The sequence below is a fragment of the Zonotrichia leucophrys genome, chromosome 1 (assembly GCF_028769735.1).
Source record: "Zonotrichia leucophrys gambelii isolate GWCS_2022_RI chromosome 1, RI_Zleu_2.0, whole genome shotgun sequence".
In the NCBI taxonomy this organism is placed as follows: Eukaryota; Metazoa; Chordata; class Aves; order Passeriformes; family Passerellidae; genus Zonotrichia; species Zonotrichia leucophrys.
Genome location: NC_088169.1, coordinates 52,925,403 through 52,947,400, shown reverse-complemented (window position 1 = coordinate 52,947,400; position 21,998 = coordinate 52,925,403). Strand labels below are relative to the sequence as shown.

At 35.5% G+C, this 21,998-nt stretch overlaps 1 protein-coding gene across 1 annotated transcript in view; it reads right to left on the bottom strand.

Moving 5' to 3' along the window:
* KLHL1 (kelch like family member 1) overlaps positions 1-21,998 on the bottom strand; it is a 190,584-nt gene that overhangs the window by 38,386 nt on the left and 130,200 nt on the right. Inside the window, exon 6 of the mRNA XM_064713523.1 lies at positions 12,913-13,099. Within this exon, the coding sequence (XP_064569593.1) occupies positions 12,913-13,099 (187 nt within the window). The remainder of the gene's footprint in view (positions 1-12,912; positions 13,100-21,998) is intronic.

Here is a 21,998-nt window from a genome sequence, read left to right as displayed (position 1 = left end):
CTGGGCAATTCCAATAACACTTGATAACACTTTCAGTGAAGCAATTTTTCCTCATATCCAATTCTCTGGTGCAATTTGAAGCCATTTCCTGATGTCCTATCACTTGTTACTTGGGATAAGAGACTGACACCCACCTGGCTACAACGTCCTTTCAGGATGTTGTAGAGAGTGATGATAAGCCTTCTTTTTTTTTTCCTCCAGGCTAAAGCACCTCAGCTCCCTCAACCACTCCTCACAAGACTTATACCCATACCCCTCACCAGTTCCACTGCCCTTCTCTGGACACACTCTGGGAGCTCAATGTCCTTCTTGCAGTGAGGGACCCAAAATTGGACACAGGATTTGAGGTGAGGCCTCAGAAGTGCTGAGCACAGTGAATTTATAATCGATAGTTACATTGCAGGATGATGAGCCACTCTTTGCTGCCAAATGTGGAAGGAATACAGAGTCCCCCAATGGAACTCCCAGAGAGACAGACAGAACCCTGGCTCCACTCACTTTCATCACTTCTAAGGTGAGATCATTATCTAGGTTGTTAAACCATCATGCTGCAGTGCCCTGGAGGAACAGGCACTGACTCATGTGCTGCATGCAGTGACTAGCAAAAATTGGTAGCATCACATCACAGCTAAGAAAGTCTTCTCCTCTCTACCATAACTAGTGGATGGCAGTCAACAGAGCCAACTCCTAACAGAAGCAACTTCCAAACTGTGCAAACTCAAAGAAATGAGCTGTGTTGGTTAATACTGCCAGCCTCAGTCTGTCCAGGCTGTGAAAGGATGTCTTAGCAATGTCAGAAATCTGTAGACAAGGACTTTTGTCTAATCCCCATGAAGAAACCAGAGTAATTCTGATTACATGTTTCAGAAAATCGGAAAATCCAATTTCCCAAAAACATGAGGATGGTAGGAAGCAATTGGGAAGTGACTGGTATATATATTTATAGAAATTGGAGATACAGGTTAATGTGAAGATATGAATACAATAAAGAAAGGAAAAATTCATTATTCATTTTGAGCTGAAGCATATCTGCTGATTATGCAGAGATATACACATTTTCCAACAAAACAAAACAGATGGAATACCACAGAATATGTAACACATACATAGATCCAAATAAAAATACAAACTATATTAAAAAGTACATGAAATTATATTTTACAATTTATTCTAATATTGTTTCCTTCACTGATGTATCAGTAATGCTTTTTGAGTGGTCTAATGGTAAAAAGGAAATAAATTATTTACTAGACTGTCTTTAAGATAGTCGGTATGAAATTGTAAAGATGAAAGAAAAACAAATACACAGAATATTGAAGATTTTACAATAAAAGTACTGCACACCCAGACAATTCCTCTATACACACATAAACTGCTATTTTTCAGATGATCAGAGCTCTAGAACTGACTAATTTAAGGATGTAGCACTGAAGAGAGAGTATATGAAAAAGACATAGTGAGGTGAAGCAGAATTAATTTAATAGCCATTTGCATGATAAAGAAAATTGTGTAGTAAATTAAAAAACTATTCCATGACTGTGGCAGCACAAATAATTTCTGGTAAGAGCATAACAATGTTTCTTGGTGTTCTGGGCACATTTCAACTTTTTTTTTTTTTTTTCCTAACTTAAATTCTACTTAGGATCCAGCTGGGCATTGGATGAAACTAGTTCTGCGTGTTGTGCATATGGGCATTATAAACCCTGATTAATCAAGGTCTATGAAGTAATGAGAGACCTACAGAGAAAGACAACTTCAGAAATGAAATGCTGTAGATTATCAGGTTAATTTCCCATTAATGTCCAACTGCTGCTGACAACTCCTCTGTGTATGCAGCAGGGATGAAGACAATCCTACCACTCCATGTTTCTGATGAAACATTATGGTACTAGCTCTCACAATTTCACCTTTATTTACAGAGTAGTACACCATTGCACTAAATACGAATTTCTATTTCTTTGGTTTTGTAGCCATTTTTAAGTGCATGAATGTGTGAAATTGTTTCGGTGAAACCTTTCAAATGATCCTCTAATTATCTTCTCTTAAACTTTGTCTATTTCTCAAATTTATCTTATTTCAGTTCCTTGCTAATGACTTATAAATCAAGATTTTTGTAGAAATCTTACTGACATTCTCACATTTTTTGCATTGTTGATGACTGAAGACTGATAATACAGAAAGGTCAATGAGTGAAAACGAATATTTGGATAGTAATATTATTTGCAACTCGGTATTTTAAGTCAAACACAGAAATACCTAGAAATTTCTCCTTCAAAGATATTTTTAAGCATTTTTGAACAAGCTGACATTGGCTACATGAAGTAATGAAGATTGTCTGAGACTATTATTGTAAGATATTTATTTAGCTAGGTATAAATGCAGGACTTTTCATATAAGCAAAGTGAAAGTTGCTTCAGAAGCAGATGAAAATGCCAAACATATTCCCCTTGCTCAACTATCTTTGTATTTGGAGTAAACATTTCCACATAAAATACCTTTTTTTCCCCCTTATTGGTATAATGTTTCAGTATTTAAACACCTGAAGAAGGGTAGGAGTTCTACATTTATCATCAGAAAAATTCTACTTTATTTTTTTTTCTCTGTAAGACTTTCTGCTGATTTTGCTATTACTAAAGCTGTGGCTGACATGTGCTCTGATCATTTTGTTCAAGATTTAGAGATGCTGCTGTGAGTAGGCGCAAAATGATGACCTTGATCTAGTGATCTGCAACATTACATTTTGAACTGAAAAGATGGTGACTCAAGTGGAACGAACGTGACCCAAGGAGGTTACTGATGCAGATACCAAGGAGATTATTTTGGTAAAGAAACAGCTACACAGAAAATGGTAGCATAGGGTAGCAGTTCATTACTCTATAATAAGACTGCTATAAATTCCTTTAAGCGCTCAAAAAATGTATAACACATACATAAAAAGAATCTCGCTTTTTTTTTTTTTAGTGAAAACATGTATTAAAATGTCAGAAGGATTTTCCATATAGTGATATGAAATAAAAATCAGCGAACTTCTGGGCATTTTAAAATATTCTATATGAGCAGAATTCTCTAAAACCGATGCAAGTTTTTCCCACAAATCTTTATATTTCTGAAATTATCAGAACTGACAGCTTTACAACAGTGATTTTAGGCAATGTTTTTGATGTTATGCACTTTGTTTTACAATATAGTGTTATGTGCTATTGCATAAAACATTCATGGTATATTTCATATTTTTATGTCGTCTAAAACTTACAAAAGCTCCTTTTATTAATTATTTATGCCATGCAGTATGATAGTCTACTTATGCTCAGCAACAAATTCATGCCTCTTCTTTTAAAACAGTTCTGTTCCCACTGAAAATTGTGCAAATAGTGTGTTAACAATAATAACAGAAGTTCCACATGTGTACAAATGCAAATTCTAGGGCAACTACATATCCTGCAGGAGGGGTGTGCATCCACTGGAGCTCTCTCCAGTGGGGAGCAGGTGATGGTGACCTACACAAGCTGTGTGTCTGTGTTTGTGTGTCCATGTACATGTGGGTCTACGACTAGAACATTGAGGGATTTGGTCACAAAGAACATTAAGTAATTTAAAGATGTAAATTCATACTTTGCAAGTGTCTAGTATTGCAGTTTATCTACTGCATGATTTACACTGATTCTAAGCACATGGTTCATCTGATTGGGAGCTCATTATGTACCATACTAAATCAGTAATCTTCTTTGATCACTTGGTTAAATAATGTGCGCTGAGCATTTTGGTGCTCAACAGTACCATTTTCCCATAACCCCCAGCCCTCTTTCATTATTTTTCATTATAGATGTAAAGATGCTCATCCACACTGCTTAGCCCTTACCTCAGCTCATGGGAGATTCTGTTTTGCTGCAATTACTTTCCTCTAAGGTAAACCCACTGCACAGGGTGCTATTCCTAATCTTTACAGGTGTGACCCAGCTAATGCTCATTGGATTCTATATGGTGCCATCTGCAGTTTAAAGAGATAATTGTGTTTATATGCTTTTCCAGTTCAGAATATTAAAAATAAGGTGAAATCTCTACTGAAGCTTACTTGGATGTTCTTGTGCTTGACAATAGAGGCTTCCAGAGCATTTCCTAGAATTCTGCAAGGCAACTTATGAGGTGGCTAAAGGTGCAAGATAGAGCTGGAGGACTACACTGGGAGATGCCAGCATTTTTCAAGCCTTACCCACACTGGCTGTTGAGGGTTCCAGATCTGAACTATTTATAGAGCAAGATTCAGAACTTGTGATGGTTTATTCTAAAGCTGATACCACTAGTGACAACCATTAATGAAACTTTGGTGATCAGGGTACAGAAATTGGCTAGTGTATAGAAAAAGCTAAGGTTTCTGATAATGTAGAAGTTCTCTAAGTTATCCATCTGCCAGGCATGTGTTTTGTCTAGCTCACACACAGAGGTGGAGTTTTTCGTGGGGTTTTTTGTGATTGTTTTGTTATTGTTGTTGTTTTTGGGGTTTTTTTTGTTGCTGGGTTTTTTTTGTTTTTTTTTTTTTAAGTGATAAGGTATCTGCACTGGAAATGCCAGAAAATAGAGTAAGTTGCAGGGAAGTAATTAGGAGGAACAGAGGGTTGTTCTTGGGATAATAATCCCTTTTATGAACCCTCAATGCACAACCCCCTTGTGCTGTCTGCATAATCCCATAGTTTGTACCAACAGTTGTGAGTTCCAGGGCAACAGATTGACAAGGTAAGAAGTTTGTGGGTTTATAAAATGTATCTTGTGTGTAATAACTTTTGGTCTTCTCTGACATTTGAAGCCATGAAGGCTTCAGAATAAGTCACTTCAGGATCTTCTTTTTGTTTCAAACTATAAATGAATCAGCAGTTTCAGAAGATAATTACACTGAAAAAAAGCCAGAAATTTAGTGATATAAAATAAGTACTGGAAAACTACCAGATGGTTTTAAAACATGGATGGGTTTTTTTTGGTTTTTTTCTTTTGTTTTGTATTCTGAAATGCTCTGCTAAATCAGAGTACTTAAACTGCTAATTAGCCTATGAGACTGAATGTTTTGGAACATATTGAAAATCATAGGAGTGAAAAGAAGGAAGTAATCATGCTAATACTTATAAGAACTGGACGAGAAGAGAATTTTAGTGTGATTTATGCATTTAATTATCTCATTAGTGATTAGCCAGTGTATTTTATATTCCTCTGGTGAAGTAATTAGCCAGGCTCTACTTTTACTCTACAATTACTTTAACATGTTGCAGAGTCATAGAACTCTGTGAGGCTGGAAGGGACCTCTGGAGGTCATCTCTTCTCTAGGCTGAGCAGTCCCAAATCTCTCAGCCTTTCTCCTGAGATGCTCTTAAAGGACTGACCAGTATTTCCAGTGAGATCTGACCGGAGTGGGAAGAATGTAAGCGATTTGATGACTGAAAAGAGAAGGGATAGAGGGCGATTTAAACCTCAAATGGTGGTATTTTACGCATCTTTTTTCCCGATAACTACCTGTAAGACAGTTTCCTTATTCTTGACTTAGCCCCAGTTCTCAAAGAGATGCACAGCATTGTCTTAGTAGTGAGGCATGTAAAGTGACCTCTCATGGTACCACCTGCTGGGGGGAAATTCTCTGGGAACATCTCTCAACTCTGCAGTGAGTATTGAGGCATATCTTTCTCTCGGTGCCTTAAAGAGAAACCAAAAGCAATTGAAAACAGGGAAAAAATATCCCCTCATATCTTCCTCTTTCATAGCAGCATATGTTTTAAAGGGCTCCCACGGAGCAGACAGTGGCTGGAGAGGGTGGCTCCTCTCTACAGCTTCCTCTGCTCCCTAGATCTGTTCCCAGGGATCAAATCTGCAAGTGCAATTTTGCTGTTTCCAAATATCCGAACAATTGTTAGGCAGATGTTTGGGGCAAAATGATCCCAGGCACTTTTCTGCCAAGCTGCTCTCCATCTGGGTGGCCCTCAAATTGCACTGGTTCCAGGGGTTGTTCCTATCAGGAACAGACACAGGCCTTTGTGCTTCCCTATACTGAACTTCATGAGGTCACTTCCTGCTGGTTCATTAATTATGGTTTCTCTCTCCAGAATGTTTTGTTGCTAGCTAAAATATAAGATAGATAGATAGATAGATAGATAGATAGATATTTCTTGAAACAGTTCATTTTGTTCTCTGTTTATTATTGTGTGAATCAAACTAAAAATCAGACTCTCTTTTAGTTTATCAAGAATATATTCAATAATGAACTCTTGGGCTATATTAAAAAGTATGAATTTCTGCAAAAGATAAACCAATTCTCCCAAAATCCATTGTCTGGTTTTCTTTTTTAAAAATAGTGTATTTTTCTTTTCTCCACAGCTAAATTACATCTTTTCTGTTTAAGGAACAAACAAGGAAAGGTGAGTTTCAATGCATATTTGCAATGCAGGCACTGAAAATTTTACTTATTCATTCTGCATAGCCTGCCTGCCACTTACTCTGCTATTCTAATTTTCTCATGAAAACCCACCACGATGACATTACTATGCTATCTTGATTTCTCCAACAAGAGTATACTTCTCTGTGTTGTTGTTTCTGTTTATATATTCCATTATCATTTTCCTGTTGAGTCTTCCAGAAAGCACGAAAAAGGAAAACAAGTCATTGGTACAATGTTGACCTAAAGCTAATGGAATGTTACTTGTTTATTAGTGCATTTTAGATTTAAGGTAAATTGCTTTCCATTTCCAATGTCTTCCGTATCTAACTAGAGAATGTCTAGGAAGACACTGGATTATGCCAACACACATTTTTATATTTAAAAATAAAAACCTTTAAATGGGTCAATATTTTGAAAAAATGAATTCCAGAAACTATAAGAAAGAATAGTGAAATATACTACATGGAACTGAGCAAACACAAAATCATAGATTCATTTTGGTTGGAAAAGATTGCCAACCATTAACACAGCACTGCTGAGTGAACCACAAATCCTTGTCCTTCTGTGCTGCATCTACATAGCTTTCCATTACCTCCAGGGATGGAGACTCAACCATTTCACAGGGCAGCCTTTTCCAATGCTTGACAACTCCTTCACCAGAAAAATTTTTCCTAATATCTAGTCAAAGCCTCTGCTGGTGAAATTTGGTGTAATTACCTCTCGTTGTATTGCTTATTACTAGGGAAATGACATCGACTCCCACTTTGCACAAACTCCTTTCAGGTAGTGGTACAGAGTGATAATACCTCTCCAGAGCATCCTTTCTGCAGCCTCAACAACTCCAGTACCCTTCGCTGCTCCTTCACTCTTATCTCAGCAAAATTATTTACTTCTGACGCTTGAAACACTGCAGTTGTTTGGCTGACATAGAACTGCTTCTTAAATAGAGCAGACAAGACTTCAGAGAAAAACTGTAGGTGTCTAAATAAAAAAGTGGTATACTGACAGCTGCTTAGAATGTCAGAGGTACAATTTATTTTGGCTTATTGTCCTTCTGAGGTATTTTAAGGCTATGAATACATTCTTTAAGATTCTTGAAGATAACAAATGTCCTCATGGAAAACACTGGTGAAAACAAATTAGCACCAAAGGCAGAAGAAACTTGTACAGAGGAGTGTTAATGACATATATGTGATATTATCAATAAAAAGAGTAGGATTGCAAGAAGGACCATCAAGTTCTCACTTCTCAGTTCTTTTGTGAACATCTGTTTATGCACTGGGTAACAACAGCATGTTTGTTTATGTTCCTGCTTGACAAGGGCTGCTCCTGGAGTCAGACCAGGGCTGATATATGCACATACATAAGTATACTTGCAAAGTATGCATATTTATATAAAACTTTTCAAAAATCACATCAGGGAGAAATATTCAGTATTAAACACTTTGGACTTTTCTTTCTTTTAAAGGAAAATAGTCTTCATAAGTAGTCTTCATTTGCTGTTTGTGTATTGTACAAATATGGGACTTTACATTCTGAAAATTAAACACAATTACTGTGCGTTGCATATTTAGAATGAAAATGCAAGTAAGATGAAGATAAGATGTTTACTCAAGATAGTTTTGTGCATCAAATGGATAGATAATGAATGCTGTCAAATGTTTTATGTATGTGAAGACAAAGTGGTTTGTCACAATTTTTATAACTTGCAAAATACCATATAACAATCTTGATAAATTTCATTTACTTCTTTTTTATGTTTTTTTTTTTAATTTTTTATTCTATTTTTAACAAATTGCTACTAAACTGAAGAGGAAGAAGGCAGATTCAAGTCACAGACAGCTCAGACACATATCTCAAGAAGCTGGAAGAACTACCTAAGAGGAAAAACATGATCTTTCCCTATTTTTGCCCCTTTTTTACTGTGTTTACAATAGGTTCTTGAATATTTCTTTCAGTATTTAAAAAAATATGCCTATATGAGATTGAAAAAATATAAATTTAAAATAAAGTTTAAATGAAATCTGTTTTGAGAAATGTTCATGCTACAAACAAAATTAAACAAAACATAAAGAAAAATCAACACTAAAAAAGTCCAGAAAAACAAAGACATCTCCAAAATTCACTAGAACAAGAGTAACTTCATATAGCTATGCTAGATAACATTCCTGTGAAATAATTATATATATATATTTATATGTAATAAACCACATTTGATAAACTGTAATTGTGAAGCAAAGAGGATTATTGTAATGTTTTAAAATACATTAAAGAAAAGGAAAAATATGCAATATGGGTGTATAAGGAAGAATGACTGGAGGCCTCAATTTCATGTTTCAAAGGGTTAATTTTTTTAATATATCTGTGGCAATAGAAGAGATCTTTCTAAAAGGTATCTATACAACAATAAAAGAACTTTTATTAATACTTGATACAGCTTAATGATGAACATTACCTGTTTACCACCAGGGTACTTTTGGCAGCAGGTTTTATGTCTAGTCATAAAATTAATGAAAAACAAATATATAATATCAGTGCTTCAGTAAATTGACTATTCCATCACTTTTCAAAATGACCTACTACATTTTTATGGAAGAGTTCCTTGCTCATGCAACTTTTCATTACTTTTTCCCTTGTATTTACTTAAAGACTGGGATTCAGGAAACAAATAACTAATGTAGGACTTTGAGGAACTAGTCTAGGGCTATTCCAAAAGTAATATATACCAGTGTTTTGGATACTGGTTACTGTAACACTTTTATTTACTTTTCCTGCAAGTTCTCCTTTTCCCCTATTATTCTAACTGCTACCTAGAGTGAGACAGGTTAAAACACCTCAGGAGGAATTAATCAGCATTCTGACATCATTACAACATTGCTTGATTACTGACACGAATCTCCACTTGCTGCATATTTTCCTGCTCATAATCCATAGCACCATCTAACATAGACCATATACATCATGTTCTACCACTTGGCTTCTGCTCTATATTTGGGTTTCCAGGATGGCTGCAGGAAGTCAGAGCTTAATCATTCCTAAAAATTGCTGTGTGTCCACTTCTTGCAATTACTCATTTATTTCAGTCAATCATCCTCCTCTATTTGTGGACTTCTGTATAATATTACATGACTAAATATGGCTAATCCAAATTAGAGAAGTCAGTGTGATGATATTAATGGGTAAAGTGAATGGAACATTGTCAGCAGCACATACCCACAATCTATTAATGTATCCCATTCTCAGACATACTGAGAAAGTGTGTTTCTTATATGTGCCCTTAAATTAAAATAATAAATAAGTAAAGGTGTGTGGAAAAAGAGATTTAAATTATTTTAGTTTGTCTAGGAAATTAAAATTACAAATCCATCTAACTTTGATACTTTCCTCTCTATCCATTTAGTACTGTGCTGCATTAATTTCTCACATCAGGCAAAATTTCAGTTGCTGTTTGCTGGAGTTTAATTATCACTTCATTTTTATGGAAAGGAAGATAATTATAGAAGAGACTTCAAAACAAACTTAGCATGCTAGGCTACATTTTATGTGATGAGCCATATAACCTTCAAATGCTTTCATAATATTTGCACTTAGCCACTATTTTATATGCTAGTTAATAAATTACTAATTTGTCTAGCTCATCTAATTATTTGCAACGGTTTCACATTTGGTAGCAAACATCAGGAAGTATTAAAAATTCATCATTGTGAATTTCAACCATCCATATCAGTCTTTCAGTGAAGAAAGTTGTGGGAGAAAAAACCAATTGCTAATTCCTTAGGAGAGATAATACAGTATCAGCATCACCTCCCAGCCCAGGCTCACTTTATGAACTCAGTTACTCTTCAAAGCAAGCAAAGAGCACTCAGGTCTCCTGAATGGACGTGTGGAAACAGGATTCATTGGGCATAAAAGCTAGTCAAGAACACAGCAGGATCACAAGGGGGATGAGCTGAACAGATGCAAGCTGAGACAGCACAGCTGCAGAGCCTGGGTTGCTGGGAATACATATTGCATCAGCTGTAACACAGGCTCCTGCTATGCAGCTGCTCCTCTGCCATACCAGCCCATCCTCAAAGCAGTTTTATCTGCTGTAAATGTGTAAAAGCCCTGCTAGTTTTCAGTCAGAGATTGCAGCAACAGAGGGCTGAACTCTGTTGCTGTGTGTTTTCTCCTGCTGCTACAGAAATGAACTGCTTCTGCCTGACCTGAATCTGCAAAATAGGCTGTGTCTTGATGTGGTAATGGTTCTTTGCCTCATGCTGTCATCCTAAATATTTCTGTATTTTTATTGAGAAACAGATATTAATAGTAAATGAGAACAAATACAGCTGCACCCAAATTGGATTTATTATTGGGCCATTTCCTACCTGAATCCTTGTGTTTATTGTAATTTGTCATAAGTAAGAGGAAATTTGTATTTTATCATCCAAAGGCAATGTTCTCTGCACATCCCTGACTAACATTTAGCTACACAATTGTTTATAACTGCTAAAAGGACAAAAATAATCTGCAGCTACTTCAAGAATATATATATATATACACATACATACATATATATATATATGCATACATATATATACATATATGTATTGGTTCTTTCATCAACAATTTCTTATTGCCATAGAATCATTGAACAGTTTGGTATTGAAGGGACCTTCAAACACAAAAGAGCATCTAGTTCCAAATCCTGAGCCACAATATTGATACCTTTCACTGGAACACATTGCTCAAAGCTTTATCTAGCCTGGCCTTGAACACTTCCAGGCATGGGGCAACTTCTCTGGGCAACATGTGCCAATGTCTCACCACCATCCCCAGCAACCAATCACTTCCTAATGTCTGATCTGAACCTACAATCTCAGTTTAAAGTCATTACCCCTTGTGCTATGACTACACGCCCTTGTAAAGCTGTCACCAGCTCTCTTGTTGGCTCCTTTAGGTATTGGAAGGTGGGTTATTATAAGGTCTCCCTGGAGCCCTTTGTTCTCTGTGCTGAACAGTCCCAGGTCTCTCAGCCTGCCTTCACAGGAGAGGTGCTCCAGCGCTCTGATCAACTTTGTGGCCCTCCTCTAGACTCACTCCAGAATGGGGTCATTATGGCATCCCAGAAATAGATTCAGTACTCCATGGGGGGCCTCAAGAAAATGGGGTTGAAGGGCAGAATCACAGAGTCACAGAGTTGCAGAATAAGCTGAGTTGGAAGGGCCCCACAAGGACCATCCAGTCCAACTCCTGGCCCTGAGCAGGACATCCCCAAGAGTCACACCATGTGCCTGATAGCATTTTCCAAACACTTTTTGAACTCAGACAGACTTTGTGATGTAACCACTTCCCCAGGAAGGCTCTTCCAGTGCCCAATCACCCTCTGGGTGAAGAATCTTTTCCTGATATCTGATCTAAACCTCCCCTGACACAGCTTCATTTCAAAAGCATGAACCTGCCCGACTTGCTTGTCATATTTCTCTTGATGCCACCCATTTATTTTCACACAGGCACAGATGTCATACATTCTAATCACTGGTACAACCTGATGGGAAAAAAACGTTCCATGGAATATTGTAAACAATATTGTCACAGCTATTTAGTGAAACCACTTTAATAACAGCACCTAGAAAAAGAGTTGTGAAATACTAAAGATATAATTTTATACTATACTTTTTAAAAGTACAGTTTATTTTATATTAGAACGAGTGTTTCTGAAGGTATTGTCTTCAGTCTAAATATGGACGTGAAAATTTAAATGCTGTGGAATTGTTAGTGAATATAACAAAAAAAATTATAAAGTCTTTTTGAGTATATAAACTTTTAATATAGTGAGATTTTAGTTCAAATATTTGGTTTCATTCCATTCAAGAAATCAGTGGATTAAATTTACCAGAAATGAAACCACAACCTATCATCATAACTCTTATTCCAAACAAATAACAACAAAATCCTTTAATAAATTTTCCAATTCTTCCTACTTCATAGAAAAAGGGGGGTAATTTTACCTTTCTTTATCTGTTTACAAACTAGCAATCTAGTTGAAGCTAGTTATCTTTTTTCTCTAGAAGACTTAAAAATTTCTGCATTGAAGACCCATGAATCATCATTACTATCCCAGACATTTACTTAGGGATCGAAAACACTGCATATCAAACCGCCTTTTATCAAAGGTTAAAAAACCTGACAGAATTATTTGACTTATAAAGGAAAAACAAATTCTAGAAATCTATAACTAAGGCATATTACTACCATTATAGGGTTTTTTTGCTAAATTTCTTTCTGAAAATTATAATAATTTTGAACAAAGAATGAACCCAAAACTCAATTTCTTTTCTCTAAATGTATCATGCTTTTCCTGATATTTTTTAAATATCAGTAGTAGCAAAATCTTGGCAATATTTCTTGACTGATTTAGACATCCCCCACCAATCTTGGAATAGAAAGTTATGTCACCATTTTCTGACAAAGAAAATATGAATTATAAATCATAAAAAACAAATGCCCAATAATACCTTTGTTGTTATCCATTCCTCCAACAGCATAAAGTGTTCCAACTGTAGATTTTCTAGGCTTAGTTCTTGGACTTTGCATGAGAGTTCTTCTTTCTGGTAAAAGATGATATTTCATGGCTTCCAGAATAAGCTTCTGACATTCTAGGTCATCCTTAAAAAGTGCATGATTTTCCAGGTCAGCCAATATCTGTGAATGACAGTAGTGAATAAAACATCCTAGAAATTCCTAGAAAAGCAATAATATGCAATGAGAGACAAACAAAAATGGATGTCACAAGTCTATTTCTTCATTCGAGAACACAGTTTTGCAGGGTTTTTTTTTTTCTTGGAACACAGAGAGAAAATTAAATAGTTGATTTTTAAAGGATTTTAAGGCCAGTGTTTCACCAGCCCTTAAGACTACAGTCTTACCAATCTTTTACTGAAGGCTTTGAAAAAAAACTAAATATTGTAGTTGACTTATTTTTAATGGTTTCCAGCACAACACTGAAAGAACCCAGAAGGCATCTCTTTGCAGGAGCATCCCTTATTTTTAAAACCAAACAAAAACAATGTTCCCACCTGAAAACCAACAATGCTCACTGCACACAGGTAAAAGAATATTCTATTGTGATTCCAAAGAAGGAGGCTTCAAGTTGTAAAGGTTGCATTTGATTCACTTGCCTATATGCATGTATCTACCAGCTTTTGAGATGTTGTAAATGACCATGTAACTTTTCAAGATCCCATAGAATTATGCAATCTGGGTTAACCTCACAACTGACCTAGCTCTGAGCAGGAGCTGAACTGAGCTCTCCTGAGGCCTGCTCCCGCCTGAATGATTCTCTGATTCTGTGATCTCACTGATGTCAGGCCAGAAGAATGCAACGCTCATGCAGATTTTGTGCCATATCTGCCAGACCCATATGAGTATATCAGACAATCTAAGACATCCCAATTAGTGCAGGATTTAATTGCATATAACAGCATATCTGTACATTGCAGTAAATTTCTAGATATCATAGAACATTATCTGGGAGATCAAATAATAGTCAGAGAAGCAGCTAAAGGCTAGCAAGCAGAAGCAGCTCATTCCTGGAGTCTAAGGATGTCTTCCCACAGACATATATATGCAATCATATGCAAATTGTTTTGCAGTTGCCTAAATAGAGGAAGCTAGATTCCTTTTAAGAGCTCTCAGCTATTTCATCTGGACTTCAATGGCTGCAGAAGAAGCTTGAATGTCCTTTGTCAATCTGTCAGATTTTGGCAGATAACACATTTTCTGTGACATCTGAAATATTAACAGCTGGCACATGTAGACAGCTGTTGTCTGCTTCTGATTTTAGGCATTAGTCATGAAATGAATTGATGGTTGAAAGAAAGGCAATAGATAGATGTTACAGACCCCAGTATCAACACAGGCTGGGGATGAACAGCCCCAGAGCAGCCCTGCTGAGAAGGGCTTGGGGGTGCTGATGGATGAAAGGCTGGACATGACCCAGCCATGGGCACTCCCAGCCCAGAGAGCCAAACTGTCCTGGGCTGCATCCAAAGCCCCGTGGGCAGCAGGGACAGGGAGGGGATTCTGCCCCTCTGCTCTGCTCTGACCCCACCTGCAGGGCTGCATCAGCTCTGGGATCCCAGCACAGGACCTGTTGAAGTAAGTCCAGAGGAGAGCCACCGAGATGTTTAGAGGAATGGAACAGCTCTCCCATGAGGAAAGACTGAGAGAATTGGGATTATTCAGCCTGGAAAAGAGAAGGCTTTGGAGTGACTTAATTGCAGTCTTCCAGTACTGGAAGTGAATTTACAGGAATTATGAAGAAAGACTCTTTACAAGAGCATGCAGTGACAGGACTAGGGGGAATGGTTTCAAATTAGAAGAGTAGCTTTAAATTAGATATAAGGAGAAAAATTTTTTTTTTCTCTGAGAGTGGTGAGGCACTGGAACAGGTTGTCCTGTTCCAGAGAAATTGTGGATGCCACACCCCTGGAGGTGTAAAAATTCAGGAGTTGGGAGGGAGTGGCTTGTGTCCTCTAACTCAGGGTTTGCCTCTTAAGGTCCCCACAGAGGTGTTCAAGGCCAGGCTGAATGGGACTTTGAGCTACCTGATCTAGTGGAAGGTGCACCCGCCCTTGGTAGGGGGGCTGGAACAAGAGGATATGCAAGGGTCCTGACAACACAAACCACTCTATGAATCTATGACAAAGGTTTTTGTGTATTTGTGTGTGCCTGTTCTGGTTATTATTCAATTAATATTACTAAATAAGAATATTAAAAGTATGTTTGTAAACAGGCGTGATAGGCATATTTAATAACACTAGGTTATTTTTCTATCTCATAATCTTAAGATTTCTGTTATATTCTTTTTGTGATTTTTCTTTTCCTTTACAGTGTTCAGCACTCTGCTCAGCAGACTAGAAAATCAAAGATCTGAAGACAAATCATGTCCAAATTTTAGGTAGGATGACTGCAAAATGATTTAACACACATTTAGGACTACAGAACCAAACAGAGTACCCTGTCAACATGAACTAAATAGAATACAGGCACAAGAGAGCTAAGAAATCAAATTACCAGTTTTCTCTGCACAAATTTGAGGTAATATTAAGTTACATAGACTTTCTAATGCTTAATGGAATTAATGAAATTGATGACAAAGGTTTTAATGGCAAGCCTATTATATCAGTCAGGATCAAAGTCCAACAATAATATCAGTGATTTCTTTTTAGACCATTACTCCTTTACTCAGAAATGCTTAGGCTCTAAAAGCAAATATTTATCTTTGAAATCTTTCAACTGAGTTGCCAGGTGTTTCAAATGAAGAAGAAATAATCTGTGAACCCCGTTCTTTCCCAAAATTCTGAGATTTAATTCTGAGACTTAATTCACCAACCACAAATAAAAGCTGGATCTCTTTTTCTTTCAAGCTAGAAATTCACCTTAAAAATGAATAGAAAATGGAAAAAGAACAACAGAAAAAATTCAAATAAAATTTTAAATTGGACAGAAACATTTGTTCATGTCCCTTAAAAAAATTAATCATTCCTTCTATTAAATTTTTTAGAATATGGGCTAACTTGTGAAAAACAATGTATTTCTGAATCTCCTAAAGACTAGAAGTTGTGAATACAAAAAATAAATTAAATTGAAGCTACTATTTAGAAATCAGAAGTTATATAAAGCTGTTTCATGTTTTCTAAATTTCAGTAATCTGTGTCAAAGTTTTTCTACTCTATAGTTATCTTTCCTGATTATGTCACAACAATCAATATATTTTTATTAAATCAGGATGCACTTGATCAGGAAATTCAGTTAATAAGGATGTTTCCCTGGAAACCATATTATGCTCAGCTTGCTCATCCATGTCTATGACATAATTCATTAAGAGAGAATTGTGTCTAATACTAACTGAATATTGCTGGGCTTTGTAATGTGGAAATTTGCAGAGCTGTACCTTCTCAAAAGACTACAGTATCAGTGCCAGCATAGTTAACTTTACCATTACTAGAACATCTCAGACTAGCAATATCCTGAGATTTTTTTCTCACTTTTTGTCATCATGTTTCTCATTTTTTCCCAATTAAAACCTCCAAAAAGTCCTTTCTTAGATGTACTTCCAAATGACTTCTAGCACCATGCTGCAGAGAGCAGGCACATTCTCAATGAAACACACCCAGTTTGAGATCTGGAGTGTAAAGCACTCAAGTACCGCCAAAAGGAAAATGTCTAATGAGAAAAAAGGAGTAGTTGGGTACTGGTTCAGTGACCGACTGTGGGTGCCCCACAGGACTGCACCGATTGCTGTCTGCCTTGCTCTTACCCTCAGCTGCCCCCTTCCTTCCTTCCTTCCTTCCTTCCTTCCTTCCTTGATGAGCAGCTCTGCGTTTCTTGCTTCCTGACAGATCTCCCCCAGCCTCTCTGTTATCCCAGTGATTTGCAGCTATGATTGTGGGAATCTGAACACTTTATTTGAATGACCTTAAGCAAAGTCGCACAAATTCTACGTAATCAATCACGTGAGAGATGGAACTGGTCCCTTTCAACCCTGTGTCATCTAAGATGAAATTCAGCCACCACTAGGAAAACAGTTTACACCTATCTGGAAAGAAAAAGACCAATTTTGTCCTTTACTCCACTCTTGGGAGACAGTACAAGGCAATGGAAGAAGCAAAGAGCTGCCTCACCAAAGATTCTGTAGTGACTTTATACTTCTGAGGAGGCAAAGAACACCCCCTGTTTATTGAGATAAAACTTTCTATATTCACTCAGTCAAGATGAACTAACCTCAGATTCCACCTTGATAGGTGCCTCAGACACAGTAATTGACCAAAAGGGGAGATGATGAAAGCACCATCAGATTTCTACCACTAAAATGAAAAACCATTGGGTATTTCCTCCAGGACAGATCAGGGCTATAAAAGTGAACAAATTGAGAAAGTATTCTCTGTGTGCCAAAATTAGGTACTCAGCACATGCAAACGTTTTAATCTGTAATCCAAGAGATTGATATTTCCAAAAGAGGGACAGCATCATTCAAAATTATGCATTATGTGGTCTGTATCTGCCCATGAGTGTCTATTATGATTTAGAATCTTGAATAGTCATTAAAAACATATAATTATTCTGTGCGCCACAGATTAGGAATAAATTTCATACCCAAACATATTAATTTTTTCACAAGAAGAAAGCAACTTCCAATTCTCTAAAAATTACCACAGTATCTAGATACATTTTCCCTCTGAAAAACCCTAAAGAGTTCTGTGCCATTAGAAACTTACATGCCAATGTCACACAGAACAGAATTATCTTAATAGTATTAATAATTATAACAGAAGAACAAAAAGTTAAAAATCCTCTAAATGCATTGTGAACAAATGAAATGTGGATTTTCATGGCACATTTCATTTTAAAAAGGTCCACAAGTCTCTTCCTTGATCCAAAATATATCCCAAGTCACTTGACAACCTTGAGTCAGAGAATCACATTACCATATGAAACAAAATCCTAAAGAATTAATGACCTAAAGTTTGCATTTTGAATGTTTTTCAAGAGAGAAGTTTGATTAGCCATCATTGTCCTTTTATGAGTCTTCTTCCACATACAGATTTGTTACAGCTGGTTATTGTTGATGATCACAGTAATGCTGCTGCTAGGAAAGAACAGAATTCTGAAATGTAAGGTCATGATTGTTCTTTGTATAGATTAAAATGAAAAGCAAATAAAGGTTTTATATGAGTTTCTGGAAAGAATAAAAATACTCTTTGAAACTTTCTACAGAAATAGTTGCCAGTATACTTTCAAAGTCTTACCATGCTCAAACCACTCAAGATGTTAGGAAATGCTGTGTTTCTATGGACAAAGTTCCAATTTGAAGAATTTTTATCTGTCTAAAGCTCCTGGAGGTCATGATTCCTACATCAAAATATTACCATATGAATACAAGCATTTCTATTGATTAATGTGGTGAAAGGAATAAATTTGCTGACATTTTGTGTTTTCTGACTATAAGACAGTTGAAGAAAACGCCTGTAATATTATTGCAACTGCAAATTTCAACTTAATTAATTGCCATTTTGATTAAAGTTTTATATAAACATACCCATTTTAAGAAAAATCAGGCTATATGTTTCACTGCAAACATGAAAGAAAAAATAGATCCCCCAAGAAGTGCTACTTCTTTTTTTACATAAGGAATAAACTCTTAGCTACTTAAATTGGATAGCACTTTTTTTTGGTATAAAGACTATTGTTTAATGTATTTGAACTTCATTAAAAACCTTTGAATTTATGGAATAGGCATAATAGTGACCTAAGCAATTACAGTTGAAAATTTCAGTTGAAAATTTACAGCATGCTTTCTTACCAATTTGATGGTCTTGCCTGGGATGAGGTTATGAAAATTAATCACAGGTACTGGGGAATAGAATTAAAGTATGGTTTGCTTCTTTCAATATCAGATTAATTCTTGCTATTTCAATATTAACTTAATATTCTGCCTAACATTTCTTATTGAAAAGAACGGATTTTAGTAAGAGATCATTATGACTGTCTTGACAATGCAAGGTATTAATTTACATGCTTACACTAGAAATGTAAGTGAGGTCCAGTAGTAATATTATTAACTATTCAGAAAAATAAAGTAAAAAAAAAATAAAGAAAAGTAAAATCACCAAGATATTTTAATCATCAATAATACTTACAAAAGGGAAAATATACGGCAAATCTTATGGAAAAATTGGGACAGTTCTGTACACAAAAAACCCCTTTGCTTTTCATAACAGAAGGTACAACATCAAGAATTGCATAATTGTGAATTTACTGCAAAGATATATATCACTTAACTCTTTCTTTTAAATTACTGTATCTTGAAAGTAAAATGCAATGCAGTCATAGAATTTTCTGCAAATTTTTGCATTCTGAGGTATTATCAATAGTGTCATTTATTATACAGATCCTCATTTGCAATTATATTTTATATAAAGAAAACAAAACCACTTAAACCATCCCTCAGACTGCCCTTTAGGTTTTAAACAATGAAAAAACTATAAAATTTGTTAACTTTTTTAGGGACTTCTAAACATAGAGAACACAAGGTCTGAAACTGATCCTGTATGTACCTGAAGTTTCAACTCCATTACTATATTCCATTTGATCCATAGGAACCTTTGAAATATTAATAAACAACCTTTTTGTTTTGCTAGGAATTGAATGTATTGAGCTAAATTCAACATAACCATCTGCTTTACTCACTTGACTTGTAATCAGGAGCCTTATATTGAATTTTTTTAAAAACTTATTTCTAATTTATCATTTGAGGTTTTGCTTGCTTTTAAAACAGCAATTTCAATATTTTGTCTTAGAAAAAAAAAAATGAAAAATATCTGGTATTAATAATACCTCAAATTTATCACATCTCATTTTGTTTTCTACCATCTTTTTTCAGCTCATTGAACATTCTGGATCTCTTTTACATTCTTTTTTTTCTTATTCATGTTTAATTAATGATTTCAGTAAAGTTTTTTTAGTGCAGAGATTTCCAGGCATTTTTCTGTAGTACAACAAATATGCAGTATATGAAATTCAATATTTGTCTTGCTTATGGACTGAATTATTCATGATGTGTTAGTCAAGCCAGCTGCTCAACCAACTCAGGAAGAAAGACTATACTAAATCCTTCAGATTTCTGTATTCTCAGACAAAGATTATTTTCTTCTCAGCAATAAGATGCAGCAGACTAAGGATCTTTGGACCAGTTCTTCCTAGAAACATGTGGCTAATCATTTCTATTACAAATCATCTACACCAGGGTTTACTGCTTAGACTGCACAGACTTTCATTAGTCTCAATGCAAGTCTGTGATCTCTGCATGCATGCAGGTGATAATATATTGCATAGAGATCAGTCACATAGCAGTAATAATGATAAGTCTCAGACTGGAATTTTGGAAAAAAGATTCAATTGTGTTTTCTCTTTGAAATCCAAATTCTGACATCTACTAAGCTTGCATTTTTGATGACCATAGTCACTGGCTGAGGAAATGTGTTCAGTATTAATTTGATTTACAATTCCTTTTCCCCAACACATTAAATATTATTTCATATCCAGAAGAAATTTTAAACTGGGTTTCTACCCTTCAGTTATAACCAAGTCCTCCCTATTCCTCCCCCACATCAGGGTACAAAATCCAAACCAAAAAATTGAATATAGCATAGTTGAAGTTTGTTTTCCTTAACTTACCATTAGATTACCCTAAAGAATTTACTAGAGAAAATATCAGCCATGTGCACACACATTCCCTGAGGCTGTACATTTGATACAGAAATTAAAAAATTGACTTTTTCCCCCATTCCTCTCAAATAAACTATGTAATGGAATTGGAACATTCACTGGTAGCATCTGTGGCAAGTAATTAAACTGTGGCATTGAAATCACTTTCACAACATTAACTCTTCTCCAAAGCTTATGGTGTAGCAATCTCATTTATTAAAATCTTCAGCATTGTTTTCTATAAGTAAACCCATGTTATCTTTTATGGCACTGTTAAAATTTTAACTTCATTTATAAATATGCCCACACTTTTTTGGCACACATGCTGACCTTTGTTGATCTCCTTGTACAGCCAGGTCTGTCTTTGAAACTGGTACTAATTTGACCAATTGACTTATCAACTAGATGTATTGTTGATTCAAATGTTATTCAGTTTAGGAAAAGAGAAATTGTTTTAAACCCTCCCACCCCAGCTTCTGCCTCCAGTGACATTTTTTAATGACAATTTTATCAACCTATTTCTTTTACAGAGAGGCTGAAATAAGGAGAGCAAAATCTAAGATGCAAGCTTACTACACAATTCTACTGATGCCCAGTTCTACACTTTACTTCATCATCGTACGCTTATTCTCCAGAAAGTTAAGAAAAATATCTTTATTTCAAGATAAATTGCTTCTTAAAGTAAATATTAGGTTTCTAGATAAAGTTAGGTAAGATTAATGTCTTGTAGAGCACCTTGCAGGTTTTCTTCTCTACTCCTTGAGGAAAAAATTTAGCTCATAGTTCTGAAAGTTATGTATATTTTGCCATAGTATTAAAATACTACATAAGAAATAAGAAAATGTCAAATTGCATTCAAAAGGTCAAATTTCATTCAAAAGAAAGTGAAACAAAATTAATAAAACCCCAATCAGATTTAAAATAAGAGATGGTATAAAAACTACCCCAAGACTAGAAGTAACAAAAAGGTTGGCCTTTGACAAAATGCTGGCTGGTCTCCTTTTGTTTGAAGACAGATGTCTTTATTTGAAGTTCTTTTGAATTGAATTTTTTTTTTTTTCCTTCTAAAAGCGATAAATAAGAGATTAGGTAAAAGCATGACAGATGCTAACAAATGGAATATAAACATTATTCAGTCAATAATAACTAACAGCCCATATTTGAAAATTACTGGCATTTTATTTTTTTACTGTAGTTACCTCTTAACTGCAGTAAGTTGTAGTCTACCAGAATTGATGTAATTTTTATAAAATTCTATTATGAGAATAAGTACAAAGAAATGGAACATAAAAGAAGCATTTTTTCTCATAAATGATGTTCTCCTGATTAAAAT